The sequence below is a fragment of the Loxodonta africana genome, chromosome 6 (assembly GCF_030014295.1).
Source record: "Loxodonta africana isolate mLoxAfr1 chromosome 6, mLoxAfr1.hap2, whole genome shotgun sequence".
NCBI lineage: Eukaryota > Metazoa > Chordata > Mammalia > Proboscidea > Elephantidae > Loxodonta > Loxodonta africana.
This window is the reverse complement of record NC_087347.1, coordinates 115147503-115164846: the sequence shown is the minus strand read 5'-3', so window position 1 is coordinate 115164846 and position 17344 is coordinate 115147503. Positions and strand designations below refer to the sequence as shown.

At 49.2% G+C, this 17344-nt stretch overlaps 1 protein-coding gene across 7 annotated transcripts in view; it reads left to right on the top strand.

The window, feature by feature from the left end:
• MGAT5 (alpha-1,6-mannosylglycoprotein 6-beta-N-acetylglucosaminyltransferase) overlaps positions 1-14029 on the top strand; it is a 430917-nt gene extending 416888 nt beyond the window's left edge. For all 7 annotated transcript variants that reach the window (XM_023543018.2, XM_023543017.2, XM_003405868.4 and 4 more), the window contains 2 exons: positions 32-189; positions 7938-14029. In XM_023543018.2, coding sequence (XP_023398786.1) covers positions 32-189; positions 7938-8136 — 357 coding nt within the window. In that variant the 3' untranslated portion in view covers positions 8137-14029. The remainder of the gene's footprint in view (positions 1-31; positions 190-7937) is intronic.
• Positions 14030-17344: the final 3315 nt, after the last annotated feature.

The following is a 17344-nucleotide window of genomic DNA, read 5'->3' as shown; positions in this document are numbered from 1 at the left end:
TCCTTGGCTGATGGCTTCATTGTCATTCCAGGACTTCTGCCACGGGCAGGTGATGTGGCCGCCTCTCAGTGCCCTGCAGGTCAAGCTTGCTGAGCCTGGGAAGTCCTGCAAGCAGGTGTGCCAGGAAAGCCAGCTCATCTGTGAGCCATCCTTCTTCCAGCACCTCAACAAGGACAAGGACATGCTGAAGTAAGTGCCCGCAAGGTGGGAGGGCCGCCTCTCCTTCGCAGTTAAGGTTGGTTTGAGAGGTTCGAGTTTTTAGTTTTCCAGGTTTGTGGGCTTTGGGGAAAAGAAGTGGGAAGGGCGGCGGGTTACAACGTGATTCCTCCCAGAGAGAGTGAGCCCACTTTTTTACTGTCAGGTAGGATGAGGTTACCTGGCATGATGATATAGTTTAGAATTAGAATGGTGGGATTGTAGGTGCAGAAATACTACCACGTCTGGGCTTGAAGATCGTGGGTGGTGTTTACTAATACTGAAGGACTATGGGAAAACCAGATGGGCACAGAGCCACAGGCCTGGACAGACCCTGCTGTTATAGATTAAACCATATCCCCCAAAATAAAAAAATAAAAAATATTTTTTTTTCTTCCCAAAATACACGTTGGAATCTTAATCCCTATACCTGTGGATGTAGTCCCACTTGGGAATAGGACTTCCCTTGTGATGTTAATGCGGCCACAGCAGCGTAGGGTATGTCTTGAACCTAACCACCTTTGAAATGTAAAAGAAGCAGATTCCACAGACAGGCAAGCACAAATGGGGCACATGGAGATCCCCAGGGAACGTTGAGAAGAATGCTAGAGAAGCTGAGCAAGGATTTTCCCCCAGAGCAGACAGAGAGAGCCTACCCCTAGAGCCAGCACCTGAATTCAGACTTCTAGCCTCCTAAACTATAAGAAAATAAATTTCTGTTCATGAAAGCACCCACTTGTGGTATTTGTTCTTCAGCAGCACTGGGAGACCTGCCGAGGCCCCTGTTAGCAGTCTTGTCTCCAGGTGGCCCGCATCAGAGCCTGAGCAGTGAGGGGAGTGGGTGACATCCTTCCCCTGGAGTCAGAGAGGAATGAGAAATAAAGGCGAGGGACTGGTACAAAACTGCCCTCCACAAATTCCAGGCACCGCCATCTTGTTCTGGCAGCCAGGACCTGTTCTACACTTGTTAGTCCTTTTGTCGTTCATTTCCCTTTGCGTTACCGTTTTGAGTTTGGTATTGGCAGTTCCCAAATCTCTGGGCAAGGTTTCTTCTAGTCTCTGAGTCCTGACCTCTGTCAGTGCTAAGTCTGTTCTCCCAGTTTTTATCACATATTGCTTAATTAAATAGCCTCCCCTTACTCAATACCATTACTAAGGTAATTTGCCCTAAGAGACTTGCCTATAAATAAAAAGACACTGCTATCCCAACTCTATAGGCTCACTATGAGTTGAAATCGATTCGACAGCAGCAGGTTTTTTTTTTTAATCCCAACTCTGAGGGCAGTGGTAGTTCAGTGGTAGAATTCTCACCTCCCGTACAGGAGACCCAGGTTTGATTCCTGGCCAGTGCACCTCAAGCACAGCCACCACCCATCTGTCAGTGGAGACCTGTGTGCTGCTGTGATGCTGAACAGGTTTCAGCTGAGCTTCCAGACTAACAAACTAGGAAGGAAGTCCTGGAGACCTACTTCCAAAACATCAGCCAGTGAAAATCCCATGGATCACATCAGTTCAATTCCATTGTGCACGGTATCGCCATGTGTTGGGGGCCAACTCGACGGCAGCTAACAAAGACAATGAAACAATCTTAACTGCAGGCATTCAGTCGGACAGTCGGACAGTCGGACTGTCTAAGGTGGTCTTGGAGAGGGTGTTTAAAGAATGGAGTGGACTCGGCTCACGGCCTGCCTGCCGCTCGCCCTGGCTTCGTGCTCTGTTAGAGAGAGCTGTTGGCCACAGCGGCTATCTGTGCACAAGGGCCTTATCAGGCCTGGTCCCTCCTATAAATTTTATTACTCTCAAGTGTTACATGAAACCCTTTTATAGAGAGAGCATGGCCTCTAGCATTTCACGCCTGAGCATAGTTGCAGTAGATGCCATTTTTCACATTCTTTTTATGTAAAGACAAGCTGCCTTGATTCCATCAAAACAGAAGCACAGATCAGGAGAGAGAGTTCAGTTGGTGCCCTGCTTCTGTGACCAGTAAAACTTTGAGTGGGGTGGGCTGGTGGACTGATATTTATGGAAAGCCAATAATGGCATTGGAAGCTTCTATCTCCCCAGCAGGGACCCTGAATTCTAGGGTTCCAGGAGAGGTTTCCACTGGTTGCTTTGTAAACAGCTCCCATGGCAGGTGGCTTTTTGAGAACCCTGATATTTTCTATGTTTGTATCAAAAGTCTGAATCCACTGGGTTTGGACAAGGGACAGGGCACACAGTGCAGCTCCTTCCCCAGCTCTGGGAACAGTGCATCATAGAAAAGGAACCCAGAGGTGACTGCTGACCAGCATGCTTCCTTCCTAGCCAGTCAGCACCCAGGGCTCCTGGCCTGCCTCCAAGGCAAGGGCTTCATTGTCATTATCATTTTCTAGGTCCAGCAGGAGGCAGGGGAACCAAAATCTCTGCCAGTAGCAAGTTCGTTCCGTATCATCAGTTTTCTCCTCTGTAAAATGGGCACATTCTAGGTGATGGTGCAATAATGTCCATCCCATGCTAAAGCCAGGTCAGAACAGCCCCTTTTCCAGAAAACCTGGGGCAGAGGAACAGGCCCAGCCTCTCAGCCACCTGGCTGAGACTGGACAAGCCAGCCCCCAAAACCCTGCCTCCCTCTCCCCTTCCATGTACCTTATAGAGTCCCCTAGAGCAGATGGACTCACTGTGGGGCTGTTCTGCTGTCTGGCCCTGTGCCTGGGGTTGCTCACCACCCCCTCCTTGTAGATATGTGTCGTTTTCCTACAAGAAGGCTGGAATGAATGCTAATTTTGCAATAAAGCCACCTGAAATTATGTCTCGGAGCATAAGAGCCCTACTGAATCACTTGTTCGTGCATTTGTAAATACCGATAATGTTGTAAAACCCACACTTTCTGGCAGTCTTTTGAGCACCCCCTCAGTACCGAGGTAATCCTGGCCATCCATATTCATGGCCAATTAGCAATTAGCGATTCCTACAGACTAGCACTTCTTTTTCGTCTCTGACTTGGGGCCTGATTCTGAGCCATGCTTAAGCTACTTTCAGTCTTTGGATGCCCATGCCTTTAAGAACCGCCATCCTCACCACAGATTATGAATGTAATATATAACATAAAGTGACCCCTTTGCGAGCATCCTGGACTGTCTTCTTGAATCAGGGAGAATCGGGCACTGAAATCAGCCTAAGTGCCGCAGAGCACACCACGACCCCTGCCCGCAGAGCATGCCCAGTCAGGGCTGACCTGGCCTCTGTAGCCAGACTCCACCCAGACCGGAAAGCAGAGGGCTGTGGGACACACCAGAGTCCACTCCAGAGTGGCCCAGAGGGGAGGCCTCAGCTTGATAGGAGCATGTGTTAATGTGAAAACCAGTTTTCCATTTTGCTGCATTTTGAAGTTGTGTCTTCTAAAACCTTGAAATATTTGAGCCTGGGGTTTCTTTTTGAAGAAGGAAATTCTAAACTGTGAAGTCTAGACTGTGAGTGAGCTGAAGGGTGGCCCAGAGCCAGAGGGGTTATCAAGAAGTCTTCGTTGAGCGACCGGCTGAGGGGGGCCTTGGCGAGTACAGGGTTGGAATAAGCAGACAATTCGGAAAAAGAGGAAAGGAAACTCCAGGGTTGGGCAAGTATGTGGAGTAGGATGAGGAGGTGACAGGGCCTGCCTCCTTCCCACCATCTGGAAGGGGAGTGTGTAGGGTAGGGATGGTTAGGTTTCTCCCTCTAACTTCTCAGCTTGCCCGTGGCTACTCACCAGCCCAGCACCTGGGACTGCAGGGGAGGCAGTGAGCAGCTCTGTGGCAAAGAGGAGAGTTGCCCTTTTGTCGTTTTTCAAGAGCTTTATACAGTATGAGGAAACCCTGGTGGCGCAGTAGTTAAGAGTTAGGCTGCTAACCAAAAGGTCAGCAGTTCAAATCTACCAGGCGCTCCTTGGAAGCTCTGTGGGGCAGTTCTACTCTGTCCTATAGGGTCACTATGAGTCAATGAACTCGAAGGCAGTGGGTTTAATACAGTGTGGACTGAGGGCTGGTGGGCCCCAGGATCTCCAACTCCCATCCTGTAAGGAAAGCTGTTTAATAGCGAGACACCTCATTATTTGGAATACTAATCTAGGGAAGGAATTAAGCATTTTTCAAAGAAGAAACATTAGAAAATGCTAAATTCAGTAGCACTTCACTGCAGTACCATTTTTTAAAAAATCTAGTAGATGTACACATTGAATTGACACCATTTTAGAGTTTTTGTTTTATTTTTAAACAAATGTGTCCTGCAAGTCATGATTTGGAGAAATGCACATAAAATTGCCATAAAATGTGGTTTAAAAGGAAGGAAAGCTGTTGAGGCTGGCCAGAGAAGTCAGCACTGAGGTAGAGTCTGAGAGTGAATGAGGGACAGACAGACAGGCAAAAGCGGAGAGATGTACATGCCTGAAAAGGCAGGGATTCCTGTGGGGAATGAGAATTCCTGGGATGCGGAGGCTGTTTTGTTTCCTAATGTGCTCTAGGGATGGGGAAAGTCACTTCACCCCTCTGGGACCTTTTCCTCATCACTTACGCGAGGATGATGGGGTAGCCTTCCTGACTGCCTGGGCCATGTAACAGGTTCCTACATGCTAATGAAAGAGAGAGCTCTCCAGAAGCCTGGAAGATGCTCGGCTCGGGGGTTGGAGGGCTTCCAGAAGTGGAAATGCTGGCCATGCTCATAGCTTCACATCGACCAGACCTCTGAGAAATTGCTACGCGGCAGGTTTCGCCGTTATCCCTGGAGACAACCGCTGCTGGAGCTACTTTGTGGTGGTCTTTGTCCAGGAGCACTGGATGGGTTTTTTCTGCTGCAGCCTCGGTTGAGACACACTCACAGACCTGCACACGTGTGTGCATGCAGCCCAGGAGACTGTGCTCTGGAGTCTGAGTCAGGTGACCTGGGAACAGAGTACCCAAAAACCAAACCCATTGCCATCAAGTTGATTCCAACTCAGAGTGACCCTATAGAACAGAGTAGAACTGCCCCATAGGGTTTCCAAGGCTTTAATCTTTATGGAAGCAGACTGCCACATCTTTCTCCCGCAGAGTGGCTGCTGGGTTCAAACTGCCAACCTTTCGATTAGCAGCCGAGCACTTTAGCCACTGCACCACCAGGGCTCCTTGAGGAGGGAAGAACCAAAAAACCAAAACCTAACCCATTGCCGTCGAGTCAATTCCAACTCATAGCAACTCTATAGGACAGAGTAGAACTGCCCCGTAGAGTTTCCAAGGAGCGCCTGGTGGATTCGAACTGCTTGCTGACCTTTTGGTTAGCAGCCACAGCTCTTAACTAGTATGCCGCCAGAGTTTTCAAATAGTGGGGTTTTTTTTATGATTGCTAGCAATTAAACCCTCTTGCCATGCAGCCTAGGAGTCCCTGGGTGGCACAAATGGTTAAAGTGCTTAGCTGCTAACCAAAAGGTTGGTGGTTCGAACCCACCTAGTGGCACCTCGGAAGACAAGGCTGGAAATCTGCTTCCGAAAGGTCACAGCCAGGAAAACCGATGGAGCAGTTCTGCTCTGCCCACATGGGGTCGCCACAACTTGCAGTTGACTCAGCGGCAGCTGGTATTGAGCCATGGGGTATAAGACAGGCTGTAGAGCATCCCACGTTCCTGCTCAGCAGTGTGCCAGGCAGATGGCTTGAGTAAGACATAGCAGCTGCTGCAGTTCTCCTAAACAAATAAATAGCCTAAGTATAAATCTGTATCCCAAGTTCACATTCCATATGTAGACTTTTAAGTCAAAACTTATTTCTAGAAACCCCTTTCTTTCCGGGTAAGGGCATCCTGTGAACTACTTGGTTGCCGAGTCTCTGACTCATTTTTCCTTTTAGGAAACCCGTAAAATCCACTTCCTGCCCCCTCGCTTCATGGCTTGTTGCCTTAACCCTTTCTGCCCCACCATTTCCCAGCTGGCATGCCAAGACCAGAGGTGTTAGGATATCTATGAAAGCCACAGCGAGATAAGAGGCAGTGCTGCCATCTGAGCAGGCCTCTGGGCGGGGGTCTAATTAGCAGGTAGGGAACCTGAGAGCCAGTGACATCCTGAGATCCCAGAAGTAGTTGCAGTTTCAGATCTGACTGAACAGGCTCCAGAGAGCTCCCCAGAAGCCCCAACACATGTGCTAGAAATGGCCAAATTAACATCGGCAAGGTGATGTGTGTCCAGGCAGCTTGTGTTGGCTAGAGGAAGGGAGGGGGCAGCAGGAGTAAGAGGGAGAATGATGCCTTCTCCCCAGTGTTTGGAAGCCTTCCAGAGGCAGCAGGAAACCTCATGGTCCCCCATTCTGATCCCCATCCTGTCAGCAAGAGACGGGACTTCCCTGAACAAAGCAAAGTGGAAATAGTTGTCGTGTGTAAATAAACACAATAGGGCAAGAGACGAGAGTGGTACAATCTGTCCAGTGTCTGCCAGGGCAGGGTGGTGGTTGTGGTGTTATTATTACTAGTATTACTGTTGCTTGTAATGATAAATATTATTGTAGATATAATAATAATAATTTGTTATAATAAACAGCAATAATAATAATAATAGTTACCATTTAGTCAATGCTTACACAGAGTTGCACTCTGCCAAATGCTGTGTAAGCACTCATTTAATTCCTGCTGTGAGTTAAGGATTATTTATCCCCATTTCACAGAAGAAGAAACTGAGTCACAGAGAGGGTTAATTATTTGTCCAGGGTCCGTTCATAGGAGATGAAGTCGGGATTCAAACCCAGGTGGGCCTGTCCTCTATACCCCCTTCTGTGAACTCAGGTACAGCCCCGGTTCTACCTGGCATCCCTGTGGGATGTGGGGTGAGGCCTCCTTGTCTGGCAGGAGCCAAGCTGGGTGGGTCTAATGCAAGGGCCCTGGGCCTTGAGATAAGAGGCTGATGCTGTTGCTAACAGGACCATCTAGAATGTCTGGAGCCCCCCGGGGAAGTGATCCCAGCATGGAAAGCAAAGTCACAAGGCCACCAGCCTGCAGACAGCTCCATTATTGGGAGAGAAGATGGCGGAGGAGCAAGGGCTCCTCATCTCTAGTAGGGGTCACTACTGCTGTGGCCAAAAGGAGGCTGCAGACCCAGCCAGCCCATGCCCAGGACAGCACCTTCCCCCGGAGACCGGCTGAGTACTTCCCAGGGGAAGAGTAAGGCCAGATACCAGCAGTGTTTTAATGCTACTCATAAAAAAGTCAAACATACTTAAAACAGATTCGAATACTATACCTTCACTCCAGTCTCAGTCTTTGGAAGTATCCATTGTTAACACTTTAGTGTGTGTCCTTCTGGACTTCACACACATACACACGTACACACACACAGGCTACTCAAGCTACCTCCTATTCTATGACTTGCCTTCCTCAGGGACATCTCACCCTGCTAGTGATTGCTTTTCTACCACATCCTGTCTTTTTCCATGACTGCATAGAACTCCTGAAGCACCCATGTGCATGGCTTAGCCATCCCTTCCCTACTTGGTGAGCTTCCAGCTTGCTTCCGATGTCTCACCATTACAGACAGCCCTGCTGAGCAGCTTCGGACATGCACTTCCACACACACACCTGGCACACACACGCCTGGCACTCATACGCCTTCTCTGGGCTAAATTCCTAGGGATGGGGAATTGCCAGGTCAGACAGCGGGCTCCATTCAGTTTCTAAACCCGGAGGACCTAGTGTACCCTCCTGCACCCAGGAGATAGTTAAAGGTGCCAGTGACGAGGACAGGTGTCTCCAATCCATGTGCCTTTCTCTTCCTCTCCAGGTATGAGGTGACCTGCCAAAGCTCCGAACTGGCCAAGGACATCCTGGTGCCCTCCTTTGACCCCAAGAGCAAGCACTGTGTGTTTCAAGGGGACCTGCTGCTCTTCAGCTGTGCAGGCGCCCACCCCAGGCACCAGAGGGTCTGCCCTTGCCGGGACTTCATCAAGGGCCAGGTGGCTCTCTGCAAAGACTGTCTATAGCGGCCACCCTCCCAGGCCCGGACCGATGCTGCGGGGGAGGACAGCGGCCCCAGCCCCGTCCTTCAGGAACACCTGCCAGCCCTGCCCTGTTTGGTGGGAAGATCTCCCTCAGGCTTAGCTCCTGCTGCAGCCCGAGCGTTACAGCAGAGGGGTTTCCACAGAAATAAAACTCGAGTGGACGTCTGGCTGGGAGCCTGGCCTCTCCCTGGCCACAGCTGCATTGTTATTTTTTTGAGGAGCAACTGTGGGGAGACTTTGTCAGTGCAGCTGCTCCAGGGTAAAAAGAAAATCTCCAGATGCATTTAAAAAAAAAAAAAACGAGAATTGAGCTGATTGGAAAGAACTTTGTATGGGCAAATTCCTGAACCCATTAATTTATTTATTTGGGTGGGAGGGAGGGGGAAGTAAGGGAGGGAGAAGAGGAACTGATCTTGTTTCTTCTTTGATTTCCCACTGCTAACCTGCCTTCTCTCTGATACTGCTCCTGTCTGCTGTGGGCAGAGTGTGGAGGAGCAAGAAGGGACAGAGTGAGCTCTGAGGCTGGCGGCAGGCATGCTTCCGGGAACCCAGGTCCTCAAAGCCAGTGGTGACAGAACAAAAGGAAATCTTGCTTTTAAAACAAAGCCAAACACTCCAGGTCATTGTGGGTACAACTGATACTGTGTGTTGTCCCATAACATGGGAATGCCTGGCCTCTCCCCTCCGGATTTCCCTCCTGGGCCCACCAACCTCCCCAGCCAGAATTTCTGGTTAGAATCCCTTTGGAAAGGAAATGCAGGCTTTGGGAATTTACACTTGCTAGTAAAAATTTTTTTTTTTTAGTAGTTAGTTTGTGCTCAATCCACCCTCGTCAAATGCCGCTGGAAGGCTGAAGGTAGAAAGGAGGGCCTCAGAGAGCTGCTGGCTGCCCTGGAGGTCTTCCTCTCCAGGCCCTTAAGAGGGCGCCTGGGAGCCGGGATTTGCACAGGAGTTGGCCCCCTAAGCAGGGTCCAGACAAGTGGGCAGTTGGCCTCCCTCTGATGCCTGGCATGGCCACAGTGCAGGGAGTGTGGCTCTTCAGAAATTTTGCATTCATCAGGGGGCAGGGACAGTTTCTTTAGCAAATGGGGATGAATCGTGTCCTGGACGCTCGCCTGTGGGTGTGGAAGTGGCTGGCAGGGATGGGAGTGTGACAAAGCTTTGTACTCCAGGTCCAGTATTCTGAGGGGAATGAGCAGCTGTGTGGATAAGTCCGGAGTCAGTGGCAGGTTGGCCTGGTCGGACACACTGGACTCTGTCTTCCAAACCCTGGCGTCCCTGCACTCTGCCTTTGTAGGTCTCCCTGCCCCAGCACTGTGTACAAGTCTGTAAGTTTTCTGTGAAGCCCTGACATCTCCACGCGATGAGAGTGAGCCCCCTCCTCGCTCTGGCTGAATGTCCCGTCATGAGCTGTCAGTGTGACCCACCCAGCCTGGCTGCAGGTTTTGAGGGCCTTGCCTGCTTGCATCCAGGCCCCTCCCTGGGCTGCCCTGAGTGTTGTCAGGGTGCCAGCCAGATGGGGTCTCTGCTGGGTGGAGCAGCTGGGCAAGGCCTCCATTTTCCTGGAAGCACTTGACTGCTTTAGGGATCGGGCTGATGCCTAGGGGGCCTCTGGAAGTGAAGGAAGGGAAGGCCCCTGGGTCACGGGGACAAGCGGGAGTGTGGAGCCTTTATGTCTGGGAAGTTGGATTCTGCCTGCTTCCCCATTCCTACCCCGAAATTTCTACACCAAATGCAGAGCCAGACCTCTGCTCTGTGGGTCTGAATTGCACCCCCAGTCCTAGAGAGTGGGGAAGGGGTCTCCTCTACCCTTACGTGGCCCCTGATCATATGTGCCAGGGGAGGGTTGATGGGTGGCCTCTGCCCTGAGCAGATGCAGGGGCCCTTCGAGAACCGAGAACAGTCTTTGCCTGGGCCTAGCAACGAGAAGGGCAGAAGTCCAAAGGAAGCCTTGTTGGTGATAGGGTAAGAGTGAGTGTGTGTGCGTTCATCTGAACATTGCAAGGGCACTTTCCTGAAGGAGAGACAGCCGGCATCCTTGCTGTTAGAAACAGCTTTTCCCTGTGAATGGGCCTCTTGGATGGGCCCTGGGTCTAAGAGTTTGAGATCTCCCAAGCCTGCAATTCCCCAGCCAGTGCCACCCTCTCCTGGCCTCGTGGAGCTTCAAAAGCTGAGTATGTCAGTGCTGGCATGAGACCAGCAGGGGGAGCCTGTGAGCCACGAATGAGTTCCCAGGCTCTGCTGGGTTAACCCATCTTATAGCAAAAAAAAGCAGAGCTGTTTAAATAAGCACAGGAGCTAAGGAAGCTGGAAAGCAAAGTTCTGTGAAAAGGGGGTGTGCCTGCGTTATGTTCTGGAAGCTGCTGGAATTGTTTGTGGATTGTTCCTGAGCTCAGGGACCACCAGGCCATCTTGACTCCTTAGCTGTCCCATTCCTTTTCTCCAAGTCAGGAAAAGGGTCAGGCAGCCCCGCAGGATAACTTCCCCAATAAAAGAATCCTCTTCCTTCCCCCAGCCGTGGTGTTGGGTAAGCTGGGATTGCTGCTCTTGGGACAAACCAACCCACACTCCAGTTATGAGGGCATTATCACTATAGAGTTGTGATACTGGAATGAATCCTGGCTCTGGGGCCTCCTCAGGCTTGGCTAGGTTTAGTCAATGCCCTGTGAGGTTGGGGAGGGGTTTTCCATCTCCTTGGTCTGGAAGACATGGCTCCTGCTTCTGCAGAGCAAAGGGCCTCTGACAATGGGAGCTGGGAGCTTGCAGTGATTTGGCTGGTGACCTTCTTAATAGAATCCTAAACTGATTTGTAACAGATGACACTTCCATGAGGAGACAAGTCTTCAGTCAGGATCAGTGTTTTCCTAAGCTGTAAGCTTATCTTTCCTGGTCTTCTAAGTTTTTGTTTTTTTCTAAGTGGAATTTAGATTTTTTTCCCCCATAGTGAGTCTTAAGTTCTTAAGAAATCTTGAGGAAAAACGTTTATCTAATTTATTAAAAGAGAAAGAAAGCCTTCCTTTGAAAGGTAAAGTGGAAAAACATACTTCTTTTAATGCCAGTAAACACCTCATTCTTCCGTGTCTGCGGTTTGATTTGCACATATACAAATGGAAACAGTGCGTTTTTACGTAGATTGGGATTTTGTCAATGCTTATTATAACTTGTTCTTTTTGCGTATGCTGTGTGTTTAGAAATGGTAAAGTCTGTCTCTTTGGTGATATTTATTGTTTCTCTGATGTGCCTTTTCAGTTTTCTTTGAGGCTAACTTTTTGAATCTGACTGCTGTTTAAAGGACTGTAGCTGACTCCAGCTTAGAGATGAGTCATGTTCTGCGCTCACTGCAGACGCCCAGACTAGAAATGCCCCCCCAGCCCCACTAGGCCACAGCACTCAAGCACATGCAAAGACACCCCCCGATTCGGCCAGACCAGCCCTGGCTGCCTGCAGATGTGCTGGTGGGCTGGGCTCCCCACTGCCCAGGCACTGCGGAGTGTGGCCAGGGCAAAACCCAAACCCTCAGATTGCACCGAGGGGAGCAAGGCCTCACTGAGCTCATCAGAAGCCCTAGCCCGGAAATACTTCAGCTGGCATCATGAAAGGCAATGACTGTGCCCCACTCATTTGTGTTTCCTTAGTGAATGCAGGGTTTAATGAAGGGGAATAACTCATTTCTTCCCTTTGGGAGTAGAGCCTCAAAAAGACATGGCTCACTGGTAGCAAAGGCATAAATGCCTCAGCTCGGACTGAAGCTGTGTGTTTATAGGCGGGTGTGTGCTTTTTGGACCAGACCAAGGCAGGCCACCCCACTTCTCTGTGGTGGTTTATCTAGCTTGTATATATAATTGGGAGACTCCCCTTCTCCCCCATTCCCAGAAATTCTTGATTTAAAGAAAAAGTCTATTTTGTTAACGACAGGCTCTGTTGTATGTGTTGCTGTCCCAAGCCTGGATTGTTTTATTTATTTAAGATATTTTAATTTCCATATTGGGTTCTCTCTAATCCCCTCCATCCTTATGAGGCTGCCGAGCATCTTCATTTGAATAGATGGATGAACGGATATAGATTCCTGCTCATTTAGGAAGGTGGGAATTTCCTACAGCTGAAGACGAGTTCCTTTCATTCTTGTTGGTTTCCACAAAAAGTGGAAAACAAATTTTTTCTAGCAAAAGGCCAAACTAGCTGTATAGTTGGATGCAGGAAAAAAAAAAAATTACCCTAGCTTCCTTAGCACGTAGGGTTTTTGTAAGGATTCATGTTTAGCACAGTACCTGGTGCATAGTAAACCCTAGTAAATGTTAAATATTGTTATTATTAGCATTTCATGAAATTTGAGAAATAAAGAGCTGACCTCACTCCCTATCTGTTGATTCAAAAGTCATACCTACGTGAAAATGTGATTCCAAGTGGATTAAATGTTGTAGGACTTACCAGTTTAGAATGTTCTGTATCTACCCTGCTGGTTGAAATTTTTCTGTATCCCTAAATTCACTGAGTGATTTGAAAATATGCCATGATTCAGCCCCAAATGAGGCAAAGCTGCAAGGACTTAAAAACTGGAGATGAAAAGGGTAAAGGCAACCTTTTCCACACACCTGGGCTTCACCATCCCCATTCATGTCTTCTAAACCATTCAAGCGATTTTCTTTGAGGAATGTTTTGATCCAGAAATTAAAATGAGTTGTCTGACAGACTGAATCCCTTAACCATAGTCCTCTGAAAGGCAGTAATGGAGGTTTTCCATTTGTTACTTAAGGAGGAATGACCAATGGAACTTGCTCATTTCCCAGGAAGACCCTTTGCCCCCTCCTGGCTAGGGTGGCCCCTCCTGTCCACAAAGATCAAATTCCCAGGCAGGTTATCTCTCACGTTTCAGTCATATTAAAGGTCAATTCCATGGCCCCAGCCACAGAGGAGGGCTCACCTGTGCCCCGGTCCAGCTCAGCCGGCCTGAGGACGCCAAGTCCACACACAGTCAGACCACTCGGCAGTGGTGGGGGCTCATGACCTCTACAGGACAGTCCCCAAAGAGACTGCCCGTGGTTTAACAGGGTTTTCCCAAATCACCTGATGATCAGTTACTTTTTTGTTTTGTTGGGAGGTCGGCCTCTTATTTCCTTGGTGCATTTAAAGTTTTATCTCCTGCCCTATCCGTATGACTCTGGGTAGTGATTTTCGTTGTAGAATATGAAGGAAATTTCTGGAATCCAGTATTGTCTTCAGATTCCTTTGGGTTCTCTTCTGCTGAATACACAGAACTTCCCGGGATGTAGGTTGGAATTTACCTTGTTGAGACCACCACTTCCTCTATCCCAGAATGTGTGGAGTCCTAACAGTATCTCCCCCTCCCCCCACCCGCACCCCTGTAGCTGGTGAAGCACAGCAAAGGGAAATAGCAACAGAAGGGGAACCTTGTGCTTCTACAGCAGGCAGTGCCCATGTCTGAAGGATGAGGGGCAGGCGTTCAGAGAATTTGGGGTGCCGGACGGCAAAAGGACAGCAGCCCGGGAACCTTGACACAGTTTGTCAGCTCCTCCAAAGTAGACACAGAGCAAACTTGGGAAGTATCTGTCTCACTTTCCCACCCAAGTATTAATGAGACAGTAGCGCTACAGTCCATGCCAAAGGAGATGGTGGCTCCCTTCTGTAGTTGCTGTCACAGCCCTGGTGTCTTTCAGCTAATGGCAGTTCTCATCTGTCTTCAAACAGTTGGGTGCATCCATGTTCTAGTTCACCTCTGGGGTTAAGTAGTGCAGGATTCTGCAAATAAGGTGTCGCTGTCCCAACGTACTGTACTGGCATAGAGCACTGCTTTGTTTTTCACTGTTGTAGAGAAAATAGGGAGAACTTTATTTTTCAATAAACTTTTCTTGTGTGACAGGTGGAAGTGGTTTTTTGGAGGCTGGGCGGGCACAGGTCCCATGAAGAACAAGCAACTGCTCTCCAGCTGCAGCCCCACACTGGCTTCCACTGACCGCGTTCATGTTTTGCAAACGCACCCGTTGAAAATGAGTGGAGGGGGAGAGGCTTTACTATTGTGTATTCTTTCCCTCACGTCATATCTGCCAATACTCACTTCAGAGCGCCCTCTCTGCCCTGTGTTTACCTACAAAGGAGCTGAATTTGAAACTGGAAGCTAGTGCCTTTTTTTTTTCTTCTTCTTCTTCTTTTATACCGCAACAGACATTTAAGAACCTTTTAAGATGGGCTAGCGAAATAGCCCTAAAAAAAATCTGAGGGCCAGACCTTGAATGTTTCCCTCCCCCCAAAAAAGAGTAACCTTTGAAGAAGGGTTAGGTGGTCCACGTCACCAGTTGCTATTGTGGTAACGCCACGTGTTGTCAAAGCAGAGCTGTGGCTCCATAGCGTGCTCAATGGCTGGTTTTTTGGAACTAGGATGCCAGGCCTTTCTTCCAAGGTACTTCTGGGTGGACTCAAACCTCCAACTTTTCGGTTTACAGCTGAGTGCATTAACCATTTGCACCACGCAGTGACTCCAAGAGTCCATGAGCACTTCATTAGGCAAATGCCCTGGAAACATGAGGAAGGTCCACTTAGTGGCCACTCTGAGGGACTTGTCTGCAGATGGTGGTGTGGCTGCATGATTTGGCCCTTTGTAGTAGGGGCCAACCTGAAGTCTTCAGACCTGGTTACTGCCTGGAATGAAGACACCACACAGTTCCCATACGTGTTTGGTAGAACACAGATCCCCAAAAAAAAATGTGTCAAGGAAAAATAGTTGGAGGAATGCTACATTTTCCCTCCCTGGGTTTTCACAATGTGTATGCAATTCAATGAGAAATGGCGCCGAAAGCAGCGTATCCAATCCTACATTCCCTACACTTGCTGGATCACCGATCCTGTGTTGACGGAACATATTACCATCCCATGTAACACTCAAAATGCCATCAGGGAAGCCACAGTGAAAGCCCACAGTGAAAGCATCAGAGAGAACCGAGGTTCAGTGGCCCTCCCTTCACCAGCCTGAAACAGCCCATGGGAGATGGGGCAGGGAGGGTTGGGCAACAGCCACCAAGGTCTGCCTCCCTCCAGGAGGTTCCAGCATCACCAGGTGAACATACTCCTCCCTATCTGAGTGCCTGGCGGCTACCTGACTAAATCACACAGTCCTTCCAGGTCCCCACACAAACCTCCCCCCAGTCACCATCTCCCCCTCCTCCCACACCTTCCTCAAAGAGAGTCATTCAGGCACCCTGGAGAGCTGTCTACACCAGAGTCCTGTGAGCTGGTGCTGCCCGGTGACAACCCACACAGATGACCTTCCCATACCATACAAAACCAGTCAAGTCTTTATTGGTCAGACGCTGCTGCCTGGAGGAGCAGCAGGCCCAGAGGTACAGAAGTCTGCGTGTTGGGGGGACATTTTTACGGAATCTATATCTAACGTTACATACACTGAGCACATCTTGTTCTTTACAGAGTAAGCAGCCATCTCTAACAGACTGTAATGTGCCATTACCACGTCACACAGCATATACATATATGTATATGGGGTAGATTATTATCGTTATTTATTACAAATAAATGTCATTTCACAGCTCTCAAAAAATGGATCCTGTTTGTACACATATGTTTCAAGTTCTGAATGTACAAGAAGGGGTCGTGTGCTCAGCTTGTCCATGCAAAGCTCATACATCGATCACTAAGTACTTTAAAAATAGAATGGTCTCCTTTTAAACAAATCTGTTTAGATTTAGGATTAGTAAAACAGCATGAAACTAGTGAAACACATCGATAGGAATTAGGAAGTGATATACTGATGGTTCTGGGTATGTCAAGGCAGTGGAGGGTGGGGAGGCAGGGAGACAAGAGGGTGTGGTCTTCCCTTAAAATCTGCCGGAGATAAGACTTTGGAACTAGAAGCCGGCAGGGACCCATCCAGAGCCCAGAAGGTATGGGTCTGGTCGGTTGCTATCCATTTCAGGCTTAGAGCACCACAGAAGAACTTTCTGCCAAGCTGAGATCTTATCCCATCGGCATGAACATTTTTCCTCCAGAAAATAGAAAGTGTCAGTTCCGGCTGGAGAGTGGGAGTGTGTGTCCCCCGTCCTGTGCACACTGTCCTGATATGTCTGGTATGGGGCAGAGCGGGAGCAGGGCAGATTGATGTGCTGGGCAGACCTCATCCCAGGAGGACAAACGTTATGAAAGAAAACTTCCAAAAACAGAAACTGGGTGTTCAGTTAAATGTTGGCACCGTCCGCCTCTGTGGAAACCTCTTGTCGTCTGGACAGTCTTCATGCTGACAGGGCAGCCAGCTCGGGCCCCAAGGCCACCTTCACTCAAACATCTCGTAGTGGCGGGTCTGCCTCACCCTTGGCACCATGTCAATGAGGAGTCTGCAGAGAGGAAAACAGACACGGTCACCTCAACACCTGGCCCTCCACAGCCCTTGTTCTGGAGCAACTGGGGAAAGAGGGAAACTTTTTTTTTTTTAAAGATATAATTCATATAAAATTCACCCTTTTAAAGTATACAATTCAGTGGTATTTAGTATAGTCACAAGGTTGTGCGACCATCACCACTATCTAATTTCAGAGCATTTTTATCACCTGAAAAAGAAACCCAGGACCCAATGGCAGTCACTCTCCATCCCCAGCGCCACCACCCCCACCCCCCCGCCCCACACACACACCTGCCCCAGCCCCTGGCGACCACTAATCTACTTTCTGTCTCTAAGATCCCTGCTCGGGTCTTTTCCAGTCACCAGGCATCACTCAGATCAGGAGGTCAAGGGTATAAGATGGGACTTTCAGCATCCTGCTGTGTTGTCTCCTGGTGCGGGCCGGAGGGCGGTGGGGGGGTTGGGGTAGGAAAAGCAGCCCCGGAAAGAGACACTCACTTGACCCCGTAGGCAAATATGGTGAGGCCGATGAGCACACCTATGCTGCCATCCAGGTACCAGACCGCTGAGTTATGCTTAAACACTTCCGCACTCAGGAGAATGGAGAAGCCCATCACACCACCCACGAGGGAATTAAACCCTGAAAAAGAAGCAAAGAGAGGCTGCAGCTCAGAGACAAGCAAACCTCATTAGCCACTAAGAAAATGACCAAAATGCCAGGCAGACTTCCACATTCTGGAGTGTGTGCCAGGAAGGAACGCTGCCTAGAAGCTCTCACAGATGACAGCCACCACCTCAGGCACGTATGTGACTTGTCTAGCTTTGCCT